At 55.7% G+C, this 24,585-nt stretch overlaps 2 protein-coding genes across 3 annotated transcripts in view; one reads left to right on the plus strand and one right to left on the minus strand.

The window, feature by feature from the left end:
- The window catches only part of LOC143962446 (G protein pathway suppressor 2-like), a 39,814-nt gene extending 17,615 nt beyond the window's left edge, over positions 1–22,199 (minus strand). For both annotated transcript variants that reach the window (XM_077471719.1, XM_077471718.1), the window contains exons 1-10: positions 22,050–22,199; positions 10,272–10,385; positions 10,076–10,185; positions 9,578–9,690; positions 8,115–8,150; positions 5,059–5,138; positions 2,668–2,747; positions 2,179–2,347; positions 1,998–2,084; positions 27–106 (exon numbers count right to left, since the gene is read on the minus strand). In XM_077471719.1, coding sequence (XP_077327845.1) covers positions 27–106; positions 1,998–2,084; positions 2,179–2,347; positions 2,668–2,747; positions 5,059–5,138; positions 8,115–8,150; positions 9,578–9,690; positions 10,076–10,185; positions 10,272–10,365 — 849 coding nt within the window. In that variant the 5' untranslated portion in view covers positions 10,366–10,385; positions 22,050–22,199. The remainder of the gene's footprint in view (positions 1–26; positions 107–1,997; positions 2,085–2,178; positions 2,348–2,667; positions 2,748–5,058; positions 5,139–8,114; positions 8,151–9,577; positions 9,691–10,075; positions 10,186–10,271; positions 10,386–22,049) is intronic.
- Positions 22,200–22,238: 39 nt separating this feature from the next.
- Positions 22,239–24,585, plus strand: part of LOC143962444 (neuralized-like protein 4) — a gene marked incomplete in the record, with an annotated part of 104,342 nt that continues 101,995 nt past the window's right edge. Inside the window, 1 exon segment of the mRNA XM_077471717.1 lies at positions 22,239–22,495. Within this exon segment, the coding sequence (XP_077327843.1) occupies positions 22,334–22,495 (162 nt within the window).

Raw genomic sequence — 24,585 nt, forward strand, 5'->3', positions numbered from 1 at the left:
GAGACAGACAGATATGGGCTACTCACAGAATCGGTGAAGCCAGACTGCTGGTTGGCGTGTTCAAGCTGCTTCTGGAGAGGAATGCCGCTGCTGGGAGGGATAAACCCTGGAGGAGGACACAGAGGGGAACAGTCAGCCTGATTTCTGTATCCAGCAGTAGAAGGAATGAAATCACACATTGGAGAGCGCAGGGCGAGATACTAAACAGGACAGAACCTTCCATACACCATATCACTTGTGTTCTGGAGTCAGGGAGATCAGATCTAGGGGACCAGAGTCTAAGTGAACGGGGTCCAGGGGATTGGCCTTTAACAGATCAGAGTCTGAGGGATTGATGTTTAACAGATCGATGAGGTCATAGTCAAAGGATCAGAGTAGAAGATTTTGGAGTCTAGTAGATCGAAGAAATGGGAGAGTGAAATATTGGAGTCTCAGGGATGGGAGCCTAGGGTATCAGAGTCTAATGGAGCGACGTGTAAGGAACTGGAGACTTAAGCCTCGTACACACGATCGGATTTTTGACAGGGAATGACAGACTGTTGGCCTAAAATCTTACAGTTAGTACGCTCAGACAAGTGTTGTCCAACTTTCCACCAACAAATGTTGGCTGGCAGGCTAGTAAATCTTTCGGTGGACAACGATGTGTTGTCAGATTTTCGTATGGTCAGTACACAAGTCCGACACACAAAAGCTGAAAGTACAAACGGGCATGCTCAGAATCAGTGCTCACCAAACACAACATTAGCAGAAGGTGCCCAAAGAGACTACGGGTCTGAAGTCGGCGGGAATCGGAGACTACGGGTCTGAAGTCGGCGGGAATCGGAAGCTAAGGGCCTGAAGTCGGCGGGAATCGGAGACTACGGGTCTGAAGTCGGCGGGAATCGGAGACTACGGGTCTGAAGTCGGCGGGAATCGGAGGCTAAGGGCCTGAAGTCGGCGGGAATCGGAGGCTAAGGGCCTGAAGTCGGCGGGAATCGGAGACTAAGGGCCTGAAGTCGGCGGGAATCGGAGACTAAGGGTCTGAAGTCGGCGGGAATCGGAGACTACGGGTCTGAAGCCGGCGGGAATCGGAGACTACGGGTCTGAAGCCGGCGGGAATCGGAGACTACGGGTCTGAAGCCGGCGGGAATCGGAGACTACGGGTCTGAAGCCGGCGGGAATCGGAGACTACGGGTCTGAAGCCGGCGGGAATCGGAGACTACGGGTCTGAAGCCGGCGGGAATCGGAGACTACGGGTCTGAAGCCGGCGGGAATCGGAGACTACGGGTCTGAAGCCGGCGGGAATCGGAGACTACGGGTCTGAAGCCGGCGGGAATCGGAGACTACGGGTCTGAAGCCGGCGGGAATCGGAGACTACGGGTCTGAAGCCGGCGGGAATCGGAGACTACGGGTCTGAAGTCGGCGGAATCAGAAACAAATAGATCAGAAAAGGAAGGGCTTGGAGACTAAGGGATGGGAATATAAGGGGAACAGAATCTATGGATTGGAGTCTAAAGGGATTGGGCTGTAACAGATCGAAGGGATCAGAGTCTAAGCGATCGAAGTCTAGGGTAGACGGGGAGGTCCAGGGGATCAGAGTCTAGGGTAGACGGGGAGGTCCAGGGGATCAGAGTCTAGGGTAGACGGGGGGGGTCCAGGGGATCAGAGTCTAGGGTAGACAGGGAGGTCCAGGGAATCAGAGTCTAGGGTAGACGGGGGTCCAGGGGATCAGAGTCTAGGGTAGACGGGGGTCCAGGGGATCAGACTAAGATCAGAGAGAGGGGGGGGGGGGGGAGTTCTAGCTTTATATGGACAATGGTTATAGGGGAGGGTAGTTCTACCTACATCTCATGCAGGACAAACATGATGAGGCTGGTGAGGGAAAGGTTCTACCAACATCTCTAGGTGACAAGGCCGGAGCGAGGAGAGTTTTATCTATGTCCCTAGCAGGGCAATGGCAATGAGGCTGAGGCAGGGGATGAGGGTCTTGGTGCATAGAAAGTGAGAGAAGGTCGAACCTGCATGAGCTCCAGTATAATGACCATGGACTGCATATCCTTGCTGCTGGTGGGACAGGTACTGCATGGTGGGGAAAGCAGAAGGACCTAGAAGAGAAAATGAGAATTATATTAATATCGGAATTAGAATAGCAGAAAACAATTCACAGAATCTTCCATGTGACCTGAAAGCCATTCTGACCTCTGATAGGCTGGCTGCCTGTATAGCTGACCGGTCCAGCCTGGGCTGCTCCAAAGCTGTGCTGTGACTGGCTGACGGTATAGGGGCTGTGACCCGATTGGCTGGTCTGGTACTGGCCATGTTCTGCCGCAGTGGGACTGAAGGATGGCTGTGTCGAATAATGACGGCCCTGTGAGGAAGTTAAATGAATGAGATGAAATTCCGAGGCAGAGGACTAGAAGACCCTTTCACACCGTGGGCATTTCACACTGGAGCGGCGCGCTGGCGGGGTGTCACAAAAAGTCCTGCCCGCAGCTTCTTTGCAGCGGTGAACTCACCGCAGCTCCCCATTGATGGGATACCGCCGGCGTTTTGCGGGTGGATTTAACCCCTTTTCAGCCGCTAGCAGGGGGTTAAAAACAAACCCGCTAGCAGCCAAATAGCGCCACTAAAAACGGCTTGGTGTGAAAGGGGTCTTAGAACAACGAAGGAAGAGAAAACGGTACTCACAGTTATAACGGGAGGACCAAACATCTGCTTGGCCCGATCGGCCATAAGAGAGCTGTGCCGGGAATGACCTCCAGGGCTCCCTGTAAGAAGGATGGAAGAAGAGGACATTCAGGAGGTTCATGTCTACACACCCTTACAAGACGTCTCTACTCCACCGGAAGACTGGTCCCGTGTGATGTCACTTCCTGTGTGTGTGGTTAGGACTGGTCCTGTGTGATGTCACTTCCTGTGTGTGTGGTTAGGACTGGTCCTGTGTGATGTCACTTCCTCTGTGTGTGGTTAGGACTGGTCCCGGGTGATGTCACTTTCTGTGTGTGTGTGGTTAGGACTGGTCCCGGGTGATGTCACTTCCTGTGTGTGTGTGGTTAGGACTGGTCCCGGGTGATGTCACTTCCTCTGTGTGTGGTTAGGACTGGTCCCGGGTGATGTCACTTCCTCTGTGTGGTTAGGACTGGTCCCGGGTGATGTCACTTCCTGTGTGTGTGGTTAGGACTGGTCCCGGGTGATGTCACTTCCTGTGTGTGTGGTTAGGACTGGTCCTGGGTGATGTCACTTCCTGTGTGTGTGTGTGGTTAGGACTGGTCCTGGGTGATGTCACTTCCTGTGTGTGTGGTTAGGACTGGTCCTGGGTGATGTCACTTCCTGTGTGTGTGTGTGGTTAGGACTGGTCCTGGGTGATGTCACTTCCTGTGTGTGTGGTTAGGACTGGTCCTGGGTGATGTCACTTCCTGTGTGTGTGGTTAGGACTGGTCCCGGGTGATGTCACTTCCTGTGTGTGTGGTTAGGACTGGTCCCGGGTGATGTCACTTCCTGTGTGTGTGGTTAGGACTGGTCCCGGGTGATGTCACTTCCTGTGTGTGTGGTTAGGACTGGTCCTGTGTGATGTCACTTCCTCTGTGTGTGGTTAGGACTGGTCCCGGGTGATGTCACTTCCTCTGTGTGTGGTTAGGACTGGTCCCGGGTGATGTCACTTCCTGTGTGTGTGGTTAGGACTGGTCCTGGGTGATGTCACTTCCTGTGTGTGTGATTAGGACTGGTCCTGGGTGATGTCACTTCCTGTGTGTGTGATTAGGACTGGTCCTGGGTGATGTCACTTCCTGTGTGTGTGGTTAGGACTGGTCCTGGGTAATGTCACTTCCTGCGTGTGTGGTTAGGACTGGTCCTGGGTAATGTCACTTCCTGCGTGTGTTTAGGACTGGTCCTGGGTGATGTCACTTCCTGTGTGTGTGGTTAGGACTGGTCCTGGGTGATGTCACTTCCTGTGCGTGTGTTTAGGACTGGTCCTGGGTGATGTCACTCCCTGTGCGGGGTTAGGACTGGTCCTGGGTAATGTCACTTCCTGTGTGGGGTTAGGACTGGTCCTGTGTGATGTCACTTCCTGTGTGGGGTTAGGACTGGTCCTGTGTGATGTCACTTCCTGTGTGGGGCTAGGACTGGTCCTGTGCGGGGTTAGGACTGGTCCTGTGTGATGTCACTTCCTGTGTGGGGTTAGGACTGGTCCTGGGTGATGTCACTTCCTGTGTGGGGTTAGGACTGGTCCTGTGTGATGTCACTTCCTGTGTGGGGTTAGGACTGGTCCTGGGTGATGTCACTTCCTGTGCGGGGTTAGGACTGGTCCTGGGTGATGTCACTTCCTGTGCGGGGTTAGGACTGGTCCTGGGTAATGTCACTTCCTGCGTGTGTGGTTATGACTGGTCCTGGGTAATGTCACTTCCTGCGTGTGTTTAGGACTGGTCCTGGGTGATGTCACTTCCTGTGCGTGTGTTTAGGACTGGTCCTGGGTGATGTCACTCCCTGTGCGGGGTTAGGACTGGTCCTGGGTAATGTCACTTCCTGTGTGGGGTTAGGACTGGTCCTGTGTGATGTCACTTCCTGTGTGGGGTTAGGACTGGTCCTGTGTGATGTCACTTCCTGTGTGGGGCTAGGACTGGTCCTGTGTGATGTCACTTCCTGTGTGGGGTTAGGACTGGTCCTGTGTGATGTCACTTCCTGTGTGGGGTTAGGACTGGTCCTGTGCGGGGTTAGGACTGGTCCTGTGTGATGTCACTTCCTGTGTGGGGTTAGGACTGGTCCTGGGTGATGTCACTTCCTGTGTGGGGTTAGGACTGGTCCTGGGTGATGTCACTTCCTGTGTGGGGTTAGGACTGGTCCTGGGTGATGTCACTTCCTGTGTGGGGTTAGGACTGGTCCTGGGTGATGTCACTTCCTGTGTGGGGTTAGGACTGGTCCTGGGTGATGTCACTTCCTGTGTGGGGTTAGGACTGGTCCTGTGTGATGTCGTAGCAGAGATAACACCTCCTTGTACACTGTGACATCAGGAAGAGCAGTCTGACCCCAGGCCAGGGATGTAGGACACGTGTCATGTGACAGGCTGTACAGGAGACATCTTACCCTGCATGTTGAGGAGGTGAGCCCCGGCGTGCATTACCATGCCCTGCTGGTAGGCGGCAGATGTCAGAGTGCTGAGGTCACTGCGGGAGGAAGAGACAATACAGAGTCTGAGCACACACAATGCTAAACCTCCTTCCTTCTCCCCGAAATATACGGCGCTGTGCAAAAGATTTAGGCAGGTGGGAAGTAAGAACGCTTTCACAAATCTATATTTTGTTTTCTTTATCAATTTACAAAACGCCAATCGATATTTGGGGTGACTTTCCCGCTTTGCCTTGAAGCCAGCATCAAATTCTTTTAACCAACACTGTCCTCTACTGACAGGCCCTGCGCTCCGCCCACAGTGTCCACCGACACCGCCCTGCGCTCCGCCCACAGTGTCCACCGACACCGCCCTGCGCTCCGCCCACAGTGTCCACCGACACCGCCCTGCGCTCCGCCCACAGTGTCCACCGACACCGCCCTGCGCTCCGCCCAGTGTCCACCGACACCGCCCTGCGCTCCGCCCACAGTGTCCACCGACACCGCCCTGCGCTCCGCCCACAGTGTCCACCGACACCGTCCTGCGCTCCGCCCACAGTGTCCACCGACACCGCCCTGCGCTCCGCCCACAGTGTCCACCGACACCGCCCTGCGCTCCGCCCACAGTGTCCACCGACACCGCCCTGCGCTCCGCCCACAGTGTCCACCGACACCGCCCTGCGCTCCGCCCACAGTGTCCACCGACACCGCCCTGCGCTCCGCCCACAGTGTCCACCGACACCGCCCTGCGCTCCGCCCACAGTGTCCACCGACACCGCCCTGCGCTCCGCCCACAGTGTCCACCGACACCGCCCTGCGCTCCGCCCACAGTGTCCACCGACACCGTCCTGCGCTCCGCCCACAGTGTCCACCGACACCGTCCTGCGCTCCGCCCACAGTGTCCACCGACACCGTCCTGCGCTCCGCCCACAGTGTCCACCGACACCGTCCTGCGCTCCGCCCACAGTGTCCACCGACACCGCCCTGCGCTCCGCCCAGTGTCCACCGACACCGCCCTGCGCTCCGCCCACAGTGTCCACCGACACCGCCCTGCGCTCCGCCCACAGTGTCCACCGACACCGCCCTGCGCTCCGCCCACAGTGTCCACCGACACCGCCCTGCGCTCCGCCCACAGTGTCCACCGACACCGCCCTGCGCTCCGCCCACAGTGTCCACCGACACCGCCCTGCGCTCCGCCCACAGTGTCCACCGACACCGCCCTGCGCTCCGCCCAGTGTCCACCGACACCGCCCTGCGCTCCGCCCACAGTGTCCACCGACACCGCCCTGCGCTCCGCCCACAGTGTCCACCGACACCGCCCTGCGCTCCGCCCACAGTGTCCACCGACACCGCCCTGCGCTCCGCCCACAGTGTCCACCGACACCGCCCTGCGCTCCGCCCACAGTGTCCACCGACACCGCCCTGCGCTCCGCCCACAGTGTCCACCGACACCGCCCTGCGCTCCGCCCACAGTGTCCACCGACACCGCCCTGCGCTCCGCCCACAGTGTCCACCGACACCGTCCTGCGCTCCGCCCACAGTGTCCACCGACACCGTCCTGCGCTCCGCCCACAGTGTCCACCGACACCGTCCTGCGCTCCGCCCACAGTGTCCACCGACACCGTCCTGCGCTCCGCCCACAGTGTCCACCGACACCGTCCTGCGCTCCGCCCACAGTGTCCACCGACACCGTCCTGCGCTCCGCCCACAGTGTCCACCGACACCGTCCTGCGCTCCGCCCACAGTGTCCACCGACACCGCCCTGCGCTCCGCCCACAGTGTCCACCGACACCGCCCTGCGCTCCGCCCACAGTGTCCACCGACACCGCCCTGCGCTCCGCCCACAGTGTCCACCGACACCGCCCTGCGCTCCGCCCACAGTGTCCACCGACACCGCCCTGCGCTCCGCCCACAGTGTCCACCGACACCGCCCTGCGCTCCGCCCACAGTGTCCACCGACACCGCCCTGCGCTCCGCCCACAGTGTCCACCGACACCGCCCTGCGCTCCGCCCACAGTGTCCACCGACACCGTCCTGCGCTCCGCCCACAGTGTCCACCGACACCGCCCTGCGCTCCGCCCACAGTGTCCACCGACACCGTCCTGCGCTCCGCCCACAGTGTCCACCGACACCGTCCTGCGCTCCGCCCACAGTGTCCACCGACACCGTCCTGCGCTCCGCCCACAGTGTCCACCGACACCGTCCTGCGCTCCGCCCACAGTGTCCACCGACACCGTCCTGCGCTCCGCCCACAGTGTCCACCGACACCGTCCTGCGCTCCGCCCACAGTGTCCACCGACACCGTCCTGCGCTCCGCCCACAGTGTCCACCGACACCGCCCTGCGCTCCGCCCAGTGTCCACCGACACTGTCCTGCGCTCTACTGACATACCATCCACTGCGCTACTGTGCTGTACCGAACCTATCTTCTGCTCTACTGACACCACCCTCTGCCCCAATGACGAAGTCCACTGCCCTACTGACAACATCCTCTGTCCAACTAACACTGCCCTCTGCCCCAATGACGCCGTCTATTGCCATACTGACAACATCCTCTGCCCCAGTGACGCTGTCCACTACCCTACTCTTTGCCCCGCCCCACCCCACCGCCGCCACCCTCTGCCCCACTGACAACATCCCCACCGAGGCCGCCCTCTGCCTCACCGACATGTCGTCCACTGCCCCACCCACACTGTCCTCTGCTCTAAAGTGACCCTGAAAACTGTTCCTGTCCTTTGACACCGTCCTCTGACTCCATCCACTACTCTACTAACAACTGTGCGCAATTGGCCCCAAATTTATTCTGCAGCAGGACAAACACCCCAAACATACAGCCATTGTGATTAAAAACTATCTTCAGTGAGAAGAAAGAAGAAAGAGTCCTGGAAGTGATGGTTTGGCCCCAACAGAGCCCTGATCTCACCATCATGGAGTCTGTCTGGGGATGATGACATGAAGAGACAGAAGGATTTGAGGCTGCCGATACCCACAGAAGATCTCTGCTTAGTTCTCCCAGATGTAGATAGAACAACTTACCTGCCAAGGTCCTTCAAATACTGCGTGCAAGTGTCCCTAGAAGAAGACAAACAGGGGTCACCTCAAATATTCATTAGACCACACAGAACTCCCTCCAATCACCACACAGAACTCCCTCCATTCACCACACAGAACTCCCTCCATTCACCACAAAGCCCTCCCCATTGCCCGTCATCACCTCAGTTTTCTGTATACTGTTTATAAGAAAAAAAGGCTTTGCCATGTTCATCACTAACCCTAAGTAGACAGTATAGACTACCTACCATGTGTGGGCCCCATCCAGCCTCATCTACCGTGTGTGGGCCCCATCCAGCCTCATCTACCGTGTGTGGGCCCCATCCAGCCTCATCTACCGTGTGTGGGCCCCATCCAGCCTCATCTACCGTGTGTGGGCCCCATCCAGCCTCATCTACCGTGTGTGGGCCCCATCCAGCCTCATCTACCGTGTGTGGGCCCCATCCAGCCTCATCTACCGTGCGTGGGAGCCATCCAGAATCATCCACCCTGTGTGGGACCCATCCAGAATCATCTACCGTGTGTGGGACCCATTCAGCCTCATCTATCATCTACCGTGTGTGGGTCCCATCCAGCCTCATCTACCGTGCGTGGGCCCCATCCAGCCTCATCTATCATCTACCGTGTGTGGGTCCCATCCAGCCTCATCTACCGTGCGTGGGCCCCATCTACCGTGCGTGGGACCCACCCAGCCTCATCTACCGTGCGTGGGACCCACCCAGCCTCATCTACCGTGCGTGGGACCCACCCAGCCTCATCTACCGTGCGTGGGACCCACCCAGCCTCATCTACCGTGCGTGGGACCCACCCAGCCTCATCTACCGTGCGTGGGACCCACCCAGCCTCATCTACCGTGCGTGGGACCCACCCAGCCTCATCTACCGTGCGTGGGACCCACCCAGCCTCATCTACCGTGCGTGGGACCCACCCAGCCTCATCTACCGTGCGTGGGACCCACCCAGCCTCATCTACCGTGCGTGGGACCCACCCAGCCTCATCTACCGTGCGTGGGACCCACCCAGCCTCATCTACCGTGCGTGGGACCCACCCAGCCTCATCTACCGTGCGTGGGAGCCATCCAGCCTCATCTACCGTGTGTGGGTCACACCCAGCCTCATCTACCGTGTGTGGGTCACAACCAGCCTCATCTACCGTGTGTGGGTCACACCCTGCCTCATCTACCGTGTGTGGGTCACACCCTGCCTCATCTACCGTGTGTGGGTCACACCCAGCCTCATCTACCGTGTGTGGGTCACACCCAGCCTCATCTACCGTGTGTGGGTCACACCCAGCCTCATCTACCGTGTGTGGGTCACACCCAGCCTCATCTACCATGTGTGGGTCACACCCAGCCTCATCTACCATGTGTGGGTCACACCCAGCCTCATCTACCATGTGTGGGTCACATCCAGCCTCATTTAATGTGCATGGGCTCTGTCTAATCTCACCTTTGCTCCTTCCTTCTCCTCTTCTCCTCTTCATGAAGAACCTTCTTCAGCTGCAGAAAGAGTTGATGTTTTTCCTCTTGTAACTTGTTCAGCTTCTCCTGGAGCTTCATGATCTATAAAAGGAGTCAGGAGTTCAGAGAGGAGAAATACAGGACAATGAAGACATCATCATTCTGGCACTGGCCCCTCACAGAGGCCTTCACATCTACTACTACTCGGATCACCACTTCACACTCAAACAACCCCCCCCCCCCCCCCCCAATCAATCTGATCCTCCTTCCTGTAACCCACTTCAATGGACCTTTCTAGAGTTGTCAATCCTCTATTAGAAGCACCTCTGTGTGTGGGGAGTAGAAGGTGCTGGCATCTCTGCACTGAAAATGGTGCTGTTAGCAGAGAGAAGATATGGTCAGCTCCTCACAGATTTTTTTTCATATGAGCCCCTCGTGAGGCGATACCATTGGACAAATAGAAATCTGTCCAGAATTCTGACTTTACCTGTTCCCGGGTCTCTTCCAGGGACATCCTCTCCTCCATTTCCTTCTTTCTCCTCCTCTCTTGTTCATCTCTCATCTTCTGCTCCATCATCTTATCCACCTCCTCCTCCTCTGTGGAAAACAGAAGACAAGATGGACCTCCCCTTCAGTTTGAACACCCACACCATCCTTCTACTACACCAAAGTTGGAGGCTAACCTTGTCGCTTGCGTTCCCGCTCCATCATAACATGCCGATGGAGGGCTCGGGCCATGGTGTTGGTCAGCTTGGGTCTCTCCAGAAGAGCCGGCATGATGAATAGCAAATATCACACTATGAGAATAAACAAGAAAGAAAAACAGCATTAGGCAACAAATAGGGAGTGGCAGTCAGAAGAGACATTTCATAGGGCATTGAGGACAATCGAAGGCCCTACTAACCAATCACCAATGTCTTTAAATTATACAAGGACCTAACATGGGAATATCACTGAGGTCTGAAGACCATAGAACAGGGGTCTCCAAAATATAGCCCTCCAGTTGTTCAGGAACTACAATTCCCAACATGCCGAGTGATGTCTGTGAATGTCAGGGTTTTACAATGCCTCATGGGACGTGTAGTTACACAACAGCTGGAGGGCAGTAGTTTGGTGACCCCTGCCTTAGAAGAACCCAACATGGGGAAGATCACTGAGGTCTGAAGACCATAGAAGAACCCAACATGGGAAGATCACTGAGGTCTGAAGACCATAGAAGAACCTAACACGGAAGATCACTGAGGTCTGAAGACCATAGAAGAACCCAACATGGGAAGATCACTGAGGTCTTAAGACCATAGAAGAACCTAACACGGAAGATAACTGAGGTCTGAAGACCATAGAAGAACCCAACATGGGAAGATCACTGAGGTCTGAAGACCATAGAAGAACCCAACATGGGAAGATCACTGAGGTCTGAAGACCATAGAAGAACCCAACATGGGAAGATCACTGAGGTCTGAAGACTATAGAAGAACCCAACATGGGAAGATCACTGAGATCTGAAGACCATAGAAGAACCCAACATAGGAAGATCACTGAGGTCTGAAGACCATAGAAGAACCCAACATGGGAAGATCACTGAGGTCTGAAGACCATAGAAGAACCCAACATGGGAAGATCACTGAGGTCTGAAGACCATAGAAGAACCCAACATGGGAAGATCACTGAGGTCTGAAGACCATAGAAGAACCCAACATGGGAAGATCACTGAGATCTGAAGACCATAGAAGAACCCAACATGGGAAGATCACTGAGGTCTGAAGACCATAGAAGAACCCAACATGGGAAGATCACTGAGGTCTGAAGACCATAGAAGAACCCAACATGGGAAGATCACTGAGGTCTGAAGACCATAGAAGAACCCAACATGGGAAGATCACTGAGGTCTGAAGACCATAGAAGAACCCAACATGGGAAGATCACTGAGGTCTGAAGACCATAGAAGAACCCAACATGGGAAGATCACTGAGGTCTGAAGACCATAGAAGAACCCAACATGGGAAGATCACTGAGATCTGAAGACCATAGAAGAACCCAACATAGGAAGATCACTGAGGTCTGAAGACCATAGAAGAACCCAACATGGGAAGATCACTGAGGTCTGAAGACCATAGAAGAACCCAACATGGGAAGATCACTGAGGTCTGAAGACCATAGAAGAACCCAACATGGGAAGTTCACTGAGGTGTGAAGACCATAGAAGAACCCAACATGGGAAGATCACTGAGGTCTAAAGACCATAGAAGAACCCAACATGGGAAGATCACTGAGGTGTGAAGACCATAGAACAGGGGTCTCAAACTGGCGGCCCTCCAGCTGTTGCAAAACTACAAGTCCCATCATGCCTCTGCCTGTAGGAGTCATGCTTGCAACTGTCAGCCTTGCAATGCCTCATGGGACTTGTAGTTTTGCAACAGCTGGAGGGCCGCCAGTTTGAGACCCCTGCCATAGAAGAACCCAACATGGAAGATCACTGAGGTCTGAAGACCATAGAAGAACCCAACATAGGAAGATCACTGAGGTCTGAAGACCATAGAAGAACCCAACATGGAAGATCACTGAGGTCTGAAGACCATAGAAGAACCCAACATGGAAGATCACTGAGGTCTGAAGACCATAGAAGAACCCAACATGGAAGATCACTGAGGTCTGAAGACCATAGAAGAACCCAACATGGAAGATCACTGAGGTCTGAAGACCATAGAAGAACCCAACATGGAAGATCACTGAGGTCTGAAGACCATAGAAGAACCCAACACGGAAGATCACTAAGCCCTTGTACACACAGTCGGAAAATTCTTTCATGCAGCGCATTCTCTTTTTCTTTACAATGCTACAAGAATGAAGTTGTTTTGCTGCTCATAGTCACACAAACTTCTCCCAAACGTATTTCTTTATTCTTTTTCTCATTTCATGAATACAAGATTTTTAATTTGTTACATCTCCCCAAATTTTTTTTTTTTTGGTTTTAAATTTTGTGGTTGGTATTTTAAATAAAGATCTCCTTTTTTGACAGTTTGCTCATCTTCGCAATTTTTTTTGATGTGTTTTGTGTGTCAACTTACCACAACACCATTATTAGCTTTTTATTTTATGGTTTTCTATTATAATCTAGGAGGAGGTTGTTTGGTGTTGGTGCCCCTTGTTATTAATTTGACTTTGTATTTTTGAAATGTACCTGCCTACTCACAAATAAACTGTCCTTTTTGAAGTAAAACCCATAGGCAAGTGTCAACCAAAAAAAAAAACCTTTATTTAGGTGTCAGTAACAAATAAAGAGGGAGGCAGCGCTGGAGAAACTGGGGAGATTAGCGAAGCCTTTGGCCCCCAGGGAACACATCAACTATTAAAACGCAAAACTTGGTGGCCTGAGGAGTACATGTCTGAGGGAGAGAAGTCTGGTCCTGAAGTCCAAGAAACCCGGAACAGCAGCAGATGACATCTATGTTCCCAGGCTGTGGTCCTACAAGAGGCTGCATCTTCTGTCAGACCAGACTGAACCCAGGTCATCACACTCTGGTCTTCCTTCCAGGCTGTGGTGCTGGAGGTGTGGCAGGAGGAGGAGGAGCATGGTCCAAATCACACAAGTGTGTTGTTTGTGTGATTTGTCCCAACAACCCCTTGTTGAGTGTGTGGATAATGAGCTCCTCCCACAAGAGGTGTTGCCCCTCCTCCATTTGCTGGAATTTGCAGGCAGCCAAGGCCTCTTGATAGGTGGGGGTGGCTTTGAGGGCCGCTGAAGCCTCCCCAATGAGCTTCAGGGCCGACTCCTCCACACCCCCCCCCCATTCTGGCTCTTTTGGGTGGAAGGTGGAGGGGAGGGACCTGTGACTGAGTCAGGCTCCTATGGCCTGCCCACCTCTTGGCTGCCGCTTACCCCTGCCTCCTCCTGGCTGCCACGTTCCACAGCCTCCTCCTGGCTGCCACGTTCCACAGCCTCCTCCTGGCTGCCACGTTCCACAGCCCCCTCCTGGCTGCCACGTTCCACAGCCCCCTCCTGGCTGCCACGTTCCACAGCCCCCTCCTGGCTGCCACGTTCCACAGCCCCCTCCTGGCTGCCACGTTCCACAGCCCCCTCCTGGCTGCCACGTTCCACAGCCCCCTCCTGGCTGCCACGTTCCACAGCCCCCTCCTGGCTGCCACGTTCCACAGCCCCCTCCTGGCTGCCACGTTCCACAGCCCCCTCCTGGCTGCCACGTTCCACAGCCCCCTCCTGGCTGCCACGTTCCACAGCCCCCTCCTGGCTGCCACGTTCCACAGCCCCCTCCTGGCTGCCACGTTCCACAGCCCCCTCCTGGCTGCCACGTTCCACAGCCTCCTCCTGGCTGCCACGTTCCACACCCTCCTCCTGGCTGCCACGTTCCACACCCTCCTCCTGGCTGCCACGTTCCACAGCCACCTCCTGGCTGCTGCATTCCACACCCTCCTCCTGGCTGAGGTCTTCCTGTGTATGAAAAAGGGACATAGTTTTAGTTTTTGGTTCATCAAACACACAATTTTCAGCTCAAGACTGTTGCAAATTGTTAACAAATAGAAAAGACGATCATTCTGAGCCCAGCATTTTTCATTCTTGGCCCAAAGGTTTTGGCCACTACTTTCTATTGATATGTGAAACACTTTCTAAAATCAGCAATTAGTGAGCAACAATCAAGTTAACATCATTCATTTTTACTACAAAAATATGTAGAACAATACTATACCTGGCTCAAGCTGGGCTCCCCCAGTTCTTCCTGAGTGGAAGCCCCAGGTTGGGTGTCGGAAGACTCAGCAGGGGTGGAATGTAGTGTAGAGGGACGCGTGGAAGGAAGGGTAGAGAGGGATTCTCTGACCTCAGCCTGGTCTGACAGAAACTGCATCCTCTCATAATACCACAGCCTGGGGACATAAACGTCATCTGCTGCAGCTCCAGATTGCATGGACTGCAGCACCTTCCTGCGCTCCTTCAAAAACGTACTCCTCAGGCCACCAATTTTCGTTCTTAAATAGTTGACGTTTGCCCTGGGGACCACCGGCTTCACAAACTCCACCAGTTTCTCCATCGCTGCCTGCCTCTTTAGTTTGTTACTGTAGTGTGGATGCGTAGCTTGCCAAAGGCAGGGCAGCTCCCTGTACTTATCGATGAACAGAGGGAGGAAACTGTGGTCGTTAAACCCGTCCATATTCTCTGCAAGACAAACCTTAATGTCAGGGTAAACTCTTCTAATCTTGTCCCAATACAGGCCTCAATCTAGCAGTATAGGCTAGTGATGTACCAAGTTAAAAATTGTACCTTCGTTTGCACGATCGGCGCGTCAGCTTCTCCCTCTGCTCGCAGATCGCACGTACGTCACACGCGTGTTGCGTTTTATATACAGTGCGCATGCGTGAAACTCCACCCGCCCCTGACGTTCTTTCTAGACTATTCCCCGCCCTTTCTTTTTTCGGCGCAGTGGGTAGAGCACATGGCGGAGACACAGCAGGGGCATGCTAATTCCACTAACGAGGAAAGCCCGGAGCCTAAAACGTCCCGATCCCAGAGGAGAAGATTTAAGGCCTCAAATATGTCTTTTGGAGAGATGTTGGACATATTGAACAGGTACGACTATGATGGGAAGTATGGACCTTACCCAAATATCAGAAAGGCCAAGATCATGACTAAAGTTGTGAAGAGTCTTCAGAAGTATTTTCGGGTACGACGATCCAAGGATCAACTGAGAAAACGCTGGTCAGACCTGAAACTGAGGGAGCACCATCAGTACAGAAGGATCAAGCGTGTTCTTCAAAAAAAGTAAGTAGTCGTCGTGTGTTCATATCATTATTATTGCTTGCATACTGCTCCATGTGCTTTGATTTCATGTTGTGCAGTTTAAAATGGCCACTTTCAAATTCATGGGTTCAATCGTTCGTAAGAAACATCATTCGTTAGCCCACTCCTAAAAATGATGTTTTGCCAACTTGCACTTGACTACAGTTGTTCACACAACAGGTAAGTATTCCAGCTTTAGAAAGTGTCAAAAATAATGTTCTCACCTTTGAACTCTGCCAAAAAAACACAATTGTACCACACTTCCAAGCAATGTTTCATATTCCTAGTTCTGCCCTCAAATAGCTGTGTGCCAAGTATTCCTTTTTTACATTCTTATAGGGGAGAGAAGACTCGAGGCGTCTGAGGACACCAGGTACCCCACACCTCCCAAAGAAGGGGAAAATACCAACACCAGAAGCAGAGGAGGAAGGAGATATTGTCAAAATTGTCACCACAACAGGTGAGTGTCGGATACCACAGCTTCAGGTAAGCTAATCAATGTATGCCTGCATATTTATAATACATGGTGTGTTTTTTTGTTTTTTTTTAGGTGATGTGGATGTTGTGGAAGAAAAATCGCATTTTACCAGTGAAAGTGCCCAGATCCTCATTGGGGAGATAATGGGGTGCAATCGCGATTTAGAGAATATCCAGGAAAACATCAAAGATGTTCAACAAAAAATGAAGAAGATCATTGAAGTTTTAAGGTGAGTCTGAAACACCCCAAAACTAGCTAGCATCCATTTAAAATGTTCAAAAACACTTTTATATTTTTTAGAAAAGCCAAAATTTGGAAGATGCACACAGTGTGTGAACATGTGTTATCTCCCATCATGGGGGGGATCAATGTACGTGTTTTGTGGGTGCAACCCCTTCCTTGCTACTAAAGTGGCTGAGATGAAGGGGTTGCACCCCCAAAACACGTACATTGGTACCCCATGATGGGAGATAGCACATGTTGACATTAGGCATGGGATCAGGAGGAAACCGGCCACTTTTTCATTCTGAATTTGTGTGCATCTTCCAAATGTGGCTTTTCCAGGGGTGACACCCCATCTGATGAAGGCAATATCAGCACAGTTTGTACATACTCATGTCTGATATCGTCTTCACTTTTCAAAGTTGAACTTTGTAAGTTCCTGTGTTCTGTATGTTATGCTTTGATACATGCCTGTTTACACAATGCCCCCCCTACCCACAAAGTACTCCACAAATCTGGATCTGACCTCACAGACGCTTTGGGGGGGAGACAAGCCAGGACGAGCAGCTTCAAGGGCCGTGAGGTTGACATTTTCCGCCAAGTCTGCATCTGGGCCAACTGAGGCCACATAGTTTACTGAATGTTTTTTTTCAAAAAATTGTGCAGAACGCAGTAGGCAAGCACAATGTGATTTAGTTTATATTCCGCCATGTGGATTGGAGTCAAAAAATAGGCGGAACCAGCTGGCCATTATCCAAAAAGATCCTCTGATCCGAGGTGAGGGTCCTCATCGGGAAAGGCCGCATCAGATGGTTTGCCAGAGCAAATGCCTCATCCGCAACGAAAACAAAAAGGGGAGTCCTTCGACATTCTCCTCTGGGGGTGGCAAGCCCAGACAGCCACTCTGGAGACGCCAGTAGAACTCCGTCCGCGCAGACACTCCACTAGGGATGAGCTTGGTGTTTGAGCCGAACGCATGTTCGACTCGAACACCGGCTGTTCGCACGTTCGGCGAAGCCAGAACTCTGTGGGCCGTTCGCTCCAAATTATGGTTAGCGCTCACGGCCCACAATGCACTGCGCCATCGCAGTGCACTGCTGGCTCATGATTGGCCAAGCATGCACTGTGACCCCGCATGCTTGGCCAATCACAGCGCCGGCAGCGAGGAGAGCCACGATTGGCCACAGGATGCCTGTGGCCAGTTATAGGTCAGGGGGTTTAGTACACGCCCCACACTATATAAGGCCGCTGTGTAGTGTGTTCCGGCGTGCAGGGAGAGGATAGGTAGGGACAGTTTGTTCTTTTCTCAGGCGTTTGCAGGAGTTAGTGGGTGTTGTGTGCCTCCAGCACAGTATACACCTGTATCTGCCCTTTATTGCTGGTGTTCTCTCATACAGGCGTCTGCAGGAGTTAGTGGGTGTTGTGTGCCTCCAGCACAGTATACACCTGTATCTGCCCTTTATTGCTGGTGTTCTCTCATACAGGCATCTACAGGAGTTAGTGGGTGTTGTGTGCCTCCAGCACAGTATACAACTGTATCTGCCCTTTATTGCTGGTGTTCTCTCATACAGGCGTCTGCAGGAGTTAGTGGGTGTTGTGTGCCTCCAGCACAGTATACACCTGTATCTGCCCTTTATTGCTGGTGTTCTCTCATACAGGCATCTGCAGGAGTTAGTGGGTGTTGTGTGCCTCCAGCACAGTATACATCTATATCTACCCTTTATTGCTGGTGTTCTCTCATACAGGCATCTACAGGAGTTAGTGGGTGTTGTGTGCCTCCAGCACAGTATACACCTGTATCTGCCCTTTATTGCTGGTGTTCTCTTATACAGGCATCTGCTGGAGTTAGTGGGTGTTGTGTGCCTCCAGCACAATATACACTACCCAATTGCTGGTTTTCCCATCTCCCTGCAGGCCTTTACCATGTCTGGAAGGCCAACAAGGAGAGGCAGACAGGCGCAAGCCGATAAAAGAGGGCAAGCAGGCTCTGTGTCTAGAGACAACAGTGCTGGTCGTGGACGCGGTGGATCGTCATCATCAGCACGTGGCCATGGGACACGCCTGTCCTTATTTTCGGCAGCTGGACATGTTGAGTCGCATCATGCCGAAGACTTGGTAGAGTGGATGACCAAGCCCTCTTCATCCTCCTCATCCTCTCTCACCCAGGCTCAGGGTACTAGCAAAGCAGCTGCCAACGCATTCTCCTAGTAGTTGGGGGGAGGGGGGGTTCCTAATGAGTTTGGCCCACCAAAAAAAAAAAAAAATACCTCTGGCACTCTGCATGAATTGAAGCACACACATAACATTTGTAGACATTTTAGGGCGTGTTTAGGGGAAAGCAATACTATGGAACTGAGAAAAGACATTGCTATATGACTAGGCTAGAGGTTTATGGGCCCAGGAGAGCATGCTGGGGAAGTTAGTGAAGGCAAATATACATGAAGGACAAAAAAGGAACTTGAAAAGCTTCCAGCATGCATGAGGACAAAGGGGCAGAGCATATGAATTAGAGCATATTGCAATGATGGTAATTAGGGAATGAGGAAAGAAAAGCAAGACATTATCAATCATGAAATACATAGAATGTGATGTTAAAGGATAAAACTTACCTTCATATAGTCCTTCTGCAGGACCTGAATGATGGCAGAACAGGTCTCTGGAATAATGATCCCCAGAGCCTGGGGGGAGATACCTGTAGAGAACTTGAGGTCCTGAAGGCTTCTCCCTGTCGCCAAGTAGCGCAACGTGGCGATGAGCCTCTGCTCCGGAGTGATGGCTTGCCGCATGCAGGTATCCTGCCTGCTGATATAAGGGGTCAGCAAAGCCAGCAGACGGTGAAAAAAACGGGGTCCGTCATATAATTCCTGAAATGATCAGGATTACTCTCCAGGATCTCCCGCAGCAAAGGCATGTGCGAGAACTGGTCACGCTGGACCGGGCTTGTGTCAAAGTAACAACCCCAACACTAAGCCCCTGCACAGCACAAACTCTACGACGAGTACGTAGAGGAAACATGGTTTGAAAACGGTTGGCTGGTCAGAACGGACACCAGAAAGCACCGATAAACAGCAAGGCCTGAAAGAACGACCGGAATAGCAGAAGCAAGCAGACAATAAGAAATGACTTTCAAAGCGTCCTATACCAAGATATAGTCCACAATGAGAAGCAAATACTTACTGACGTCACGCCCTGATTATCAGATACGCGAAGACAAGCGGAAACTGAAGAGCGGCACCGATCTGAATCACCAATGTGAAAAGTGCGAATCTTCTCTCCCCAAACTTCTTCTAACACGAGATCAGCAGAAGGAGCCCAAAGGCTGCCGGACGTGGTGCTGAACTTCCCTTTTCTAGTCCCGCCGTACACGGCTTACGTCACCGCGTTCTTGGCAAACGCAAAATCCGACAACTTGGTCCGACCGTGTGTATGCAACATCACTTCCCGACCTCTTCCGGAATTAATCCGGCGGAATAACTTCTGACGCATTTTGTGGTTGGAATCTCCGACTGTGTGTATGGGGGGGCTAAGCTGTGAAGACCATAGAGGAACCCAACATGGAAAATCCCTGAGGTCTGAAGACCGTAGAAGGTTGGAATGCCCCCCCCCCCCGGGACAGGATGGAATCCCCCCCCCCGGCACAGGATGGAATTGCCCCCCCCACCCCGGGCCCAGGATGGAATTGCCCCACCCCCCCGGCACAGGATGGAATTGCCACACCCCCCCGGCACAGGATGGAATTGCCACACCCCCCCGGCACAGGATGGAATTGCCACACCCCCCCGGCACAGGATGGAATTGCCACACCCCCCCGGCACAGGATGGAATTGCCACACCCCCCCGGCACAGGATGGAATTGCCACACCCCCCCGGCACAGGATGGAATTGCCACACCCCCCCGGCACAGGATGGAATTGCCACACCCCCCCGGCACAGGATGGAATTGCCACACCCCCCCGGCACAGGATGGAATTGCCACACCCCCCGGCACAGGATGGAATTGCCACACCCCCCGGCACAGGATGGAATTGCCACACCCCCCGGCACAGGATGGAATTGCCACACCCCCCGGCACAGGATGGAATTGCCACACCCCCCGGCACAGGATGGAATGCCCCCCCCCCACAGCACAGGATGGAATTGCCCCACCCCCCGGCACAGGATGGAATTGCCACACCCTCCGGCACAGGATGGAATGCCCCCCCACAGCACAGGATGGAATTGCCCCACCCCCCGGCACAGGATGGAATGCCCCCCCCACGGCACAGGATGGAATGCCCCCCCCCCCACGGCACAGGATGGAATGCCCCCCCCCCCACGGCACAGGATGGAATGCCCCCCCCCACGGCACAGGATGGAATGCCCCCCCCCCACGGCACAGGATGGAATGCCCCCCCCACTGCACAGGATGGAATGCCCCCACGGCACAGGATGGAATGCCCCCCCGGCACAGGATGGAATGCCCCCCCGGCACAGGATGGAATGCCCCCCCCCCCGGCACAGGATGGAATGCCCCCCCGGCACAGGATGGAATGCCCCCCCGGCACAGGATGGAATTGCCCCCCCCGGCACAGGATGGAATTGCCCCCCAGGACACACACGATCCGCATATCACACCCCCGTTTCCAGTTGATAGTCACAAGTAGAAATTGAATTGAAGTCGGGGAAATTCTCGGAGGACAGAAGAGGGACGGGAAGGGATTTCAGGTGTCGGAGTTCATTTCCATTGGATTTCCCAACTAAACTGACTGACCGAAAATCATAGGAGGAAAATTTCCGCACACACCCCACCAAATCAGATTGGATGAACGGCTGTCGAAAGTAATGAAGACATGATCTGAAAACCGTACGATCCGTCCTCACACCACCGCTTTCCTACAATATTCAGATCACATGTACGGGACATACCACTCCGGTGCGGGGGAGGAGTGACAGCCGGGGCCCTCCGGTGTGCGGGGGGAGGGGTGACAGCCGGGGCCCTCCGGTGCGGGGGAGAGGGGTGACAGCCGGGGCCCTCCGATGCGGGGGAGGAGTGACAGCCGGGGCCCTCCGGTGTGCGGGGGGAGGGGTGACAGCCGGGGCCCTCCGGTGCGGGGGGGAGGGGTGACAGCCGGGGCCCTCCGGTGCGGGGGGGAGGGGTGACAGCCGGGGCCCTCCGGTGCGGGGGGGAGGGGTGACAGCCGGGGCCCTCCGGTGCGGGGGGGAGGGGTGACAGCCGGGGCCCTCCGGTGTGCGGGGGGGAGGGGTGACAGCCGGGGCCCTCCGGTGCGGGGGGGAGGGGTGACAGCCGGGGCCCTCCGGTGCGGGGGGGGGAGGGGTGACAGCCGGGGCCCTCCGGTGCGGGGGGGGGAGGGGTGACAGCCGGGGCCCTCCGGTGCGGGGGGGAGGGGTGACAGCCGGGGCCCTCCGGTGCGGGGGGGGAGGGGTGACAGCCGGGGCCCTCCGGTGCGGGGGGGGAGGGGTGACAGCCGGGGGCCTCCGGTGCGGGGGGGAGGGGTGACAGCCGGGGCCCTCCGGTGCGGGGGGGAGGGGTGACAGACGGGGCCCTCCGGTGTGCGGGGGGGAGGGGTGACAGCCGGGGCCCTCCGGTGCGGGGGGGAGGGGTGACAGACGGGGCCCTCCGGTGTGCGGGGGGGAGGGGTGACAGCCGGGGCCCTCCGGTGCGGGGGGGAGGGGTGACAGCCGGGGCCCTCCGGTGCGGGGGGGAGGGGTGACAGACGGGGCCCTCCGGTGCGGGGGGGAGGGGTGACAGCCGGGGCCCTCCGGTGCGGGGGGGAGGGGTGACAGACGGGGCCCTCCGGTGTGCGGGGGGGAGGGGTGACAGCCGGGGCCCTCCGGTGCGGGGGGGAGGGGTGACAGACGGGGCCCTCCGGTGTGCGGGGGGGAGGGGTGACAGCCGGGGCCCTCCGGTGCGGGGGGAGGTGTGACAGTCGGGGCTCTGATGTCCCTCCGGTAGGTGAGGGGAGGGGGAGTCACCTCTCTCCGGTATCTCTCGGTTCCGGTGAGCTGGGAAGGCGGGAAGCTCTTCTCCCGATTCTCCGTTCCTCTCACTTCCGGCGGCGCTCCGATACACCTCGCGTAACTTCCGGGAACCACCAGCCGGACTTCCGGTGCGTCACGTCCGGCGTATAGCAGCCCGACTTCCGCCAACCCTAGAGGCGCTTCCGCCCTCCGCGCCCTGAACTTCCGGCGTAGGCTGTCAGACTCGTCTCCCTGGTGACGTCGTAAAGCGCCGGGGCTGCGGCCGTAAAGCGGCTGTCATGGCGGAGCTTCATCCCCGCACCGGCAAGCTGGTGATCCTGAGCAACCAGAACCGGACCGCCACCCGCAAACAGCCGGCTCAGGAGTTCAACCAGGGCCTGGTCCTGAGCGGGAGGCCGCTGTGCCCCGGGGAGGTCTTCACCGTCCGCCTGGACCGCAAGGTGTGTGTGAGGAGGGGGAGGGGGGTCCCTGGGGGCCGGACCGGGTACCGAACTGACCCGCCCCCGCCCTGTGTGACTCCTCCCCTTACTGTACTGCTCCTCCCCCCACTGTATATCCCCCCCCCATCCTATCCTACAAGGTGTGTGTGAGGAGGGGGAGGGGGTCCCTGGGGGCCGGACACTGACCTGCCCTGTGTGACTCCTCCCCCCCTACTGTATATCCCTGGGGGCCGGACCAGGCAACGAACTGACCCTCCCCCGCCCGGCGTGACTCCTCCCGCCCACTCTACTGCTCCTCCCCCTATCCTACAAGGTGTGTGTGAGGAGGGGGAGGGGGTCCCTGGGGGCCGGACCGGGCACCGAACTGACCCGCCCCCGCCCTGTGTGACTCCTCCCCTTACTGTACTGCTCCTCCCCCACTGTATACCCCCCCCCATCCTATCCTACAAGGTGTGTGTGAGGAGGGGGTCCCTGGGGGCCGGACCGGGTACCGAACTGACCCGCCCCTGCCCTGTGTGACTCCTCCCACCCAACTGCTCCTCCCCCACTGTATACCCCCCCCCCCATCCTATCCTACAAGGTGTGTGTGAGGAGGGGGTCCCTGGGGGCCGGACACTGACCTGCCCTGTGTGACTCCTCCCCCCCCTACTGTACTGCTCCTCCCCCACTGTATATCCCTGGGGGCCGGACCAGGCAACGAACTGACCCTTCCCCGCCCGGCGTGACTCCTCCCGCCCACTCTACTGCTCCTCCCCCCTATCCTACAAGGTGTGTGTGAGGAGGGGGTCCCTGGGGGCCGGACCGCGTATTCAAATGACCCTCCCCTGCCCTGTATGACTCCTCCCCCCTACTCTACCTAACACTTCTTATTTCCGCACTCTAAAGCTCCTCCCCTCCTCCTTACCTTATCCCCTCCCCCCCCCCCACACACTTTCCTATCTTACAAGGTGTGTGTGAGGGGGAGGTGGGGGGTCCCTAGGGGCTGAGCTGGGTACTGAACCGACCCCCCCCCCGATATGTATGGCTCCTCCCCCTTCTCTACTGTACTCCTCATCCTCCTTATGGTAACACCCCTCCCCCTATTGTATTCCCCCACCCTCCGTTTCTACTCTGTACAGTGGGTGTGCAAATCCCCCTATTTTACCCTCTCCCACCTGAATGCCCCTCCTCCGTTCTATACTGTCCCCCCCCCCCACCTGAATGCCCCTCTTCATACTATACTGTCCCTCCCCCCCCACCCAAATGCCCCTCTTCATACTATACTGTCCCTCCCCCACCTGAATGCCCCTCTTCATACTATACTGTCCCTCCCCCCCCACCTGAATGCCCCTCTTCATACTATACTGTCCCTCCCCCACCTGAATGCCCCTCTTCATACTATACTGTCCCTCCCCCACCTGAATGCCCCTCTTCATACTATACTGTCCCTCCCCCACCTGAATGCCCCTCTTCATACTATACTGTCCCTCCCCCACCTGAATGCCCCTCTTCATACTATACTGTCCCTCCCCCACCTGAATGCCCCTCTTCATACTATACTGTCCCTCCCCCACCTGAATGCCCCTCTCCGTACTATACTGTCCCTCCCCCACCTGAATGCCCCTCTTCATACTATACTGTCCCTCCCCCACCTGAATGCCCCTCTCCGTACTATACTGTCCCTCCCCCACCTGAATGCCCCTCTTCATACTATACTGTCCTCCCCCCCCCCCCCCCACCTGAATGCCCCTCTTCATACTATACTGTCCCTCCCCCCCCACCTGAATGCCCCTCTTCATACTATACTGTCCCTCCCCCACCTGAATGCCCCTCTTCATACTATACTGTCCCTCCCCCACCTGAATGCCCCTCTTCATACTATACTGTCCCTCCCCCACCTGAATGCCCCTCTTCATACTATACTGTCCCTCCCCCACCTGAATGCCCCTCTCCGTACTATACTGTCCCTCCCCACCTGAATGCCCCTCTTCATACTATACTGTCCCTCCCCCACCTGAATGCCCCTCTTCCGTACTATACTGTCCCTCCCCCACCTGAATGCCCCTCTTCATACTATACTGTCCCTCCCCCACCTGAATGCCCCTCTTCCG

This window comes from Lithobates pipiens, unplaced genomic scaffold (genome assembly GCF_037356315.1).
Source record: "Lithobates pipiens isolate NorthernLeopardFrog02 unplaced genomic scaffold, aLitPip1_a1.2 Scaffold_8, whole genome shotgun sequence".
Taxonomy (NCBI): Eukaryota; Metazoa; Chordata; class Amphibia; order Anura; family Ranidae; genus Lithobates; species Lithobates pipiens.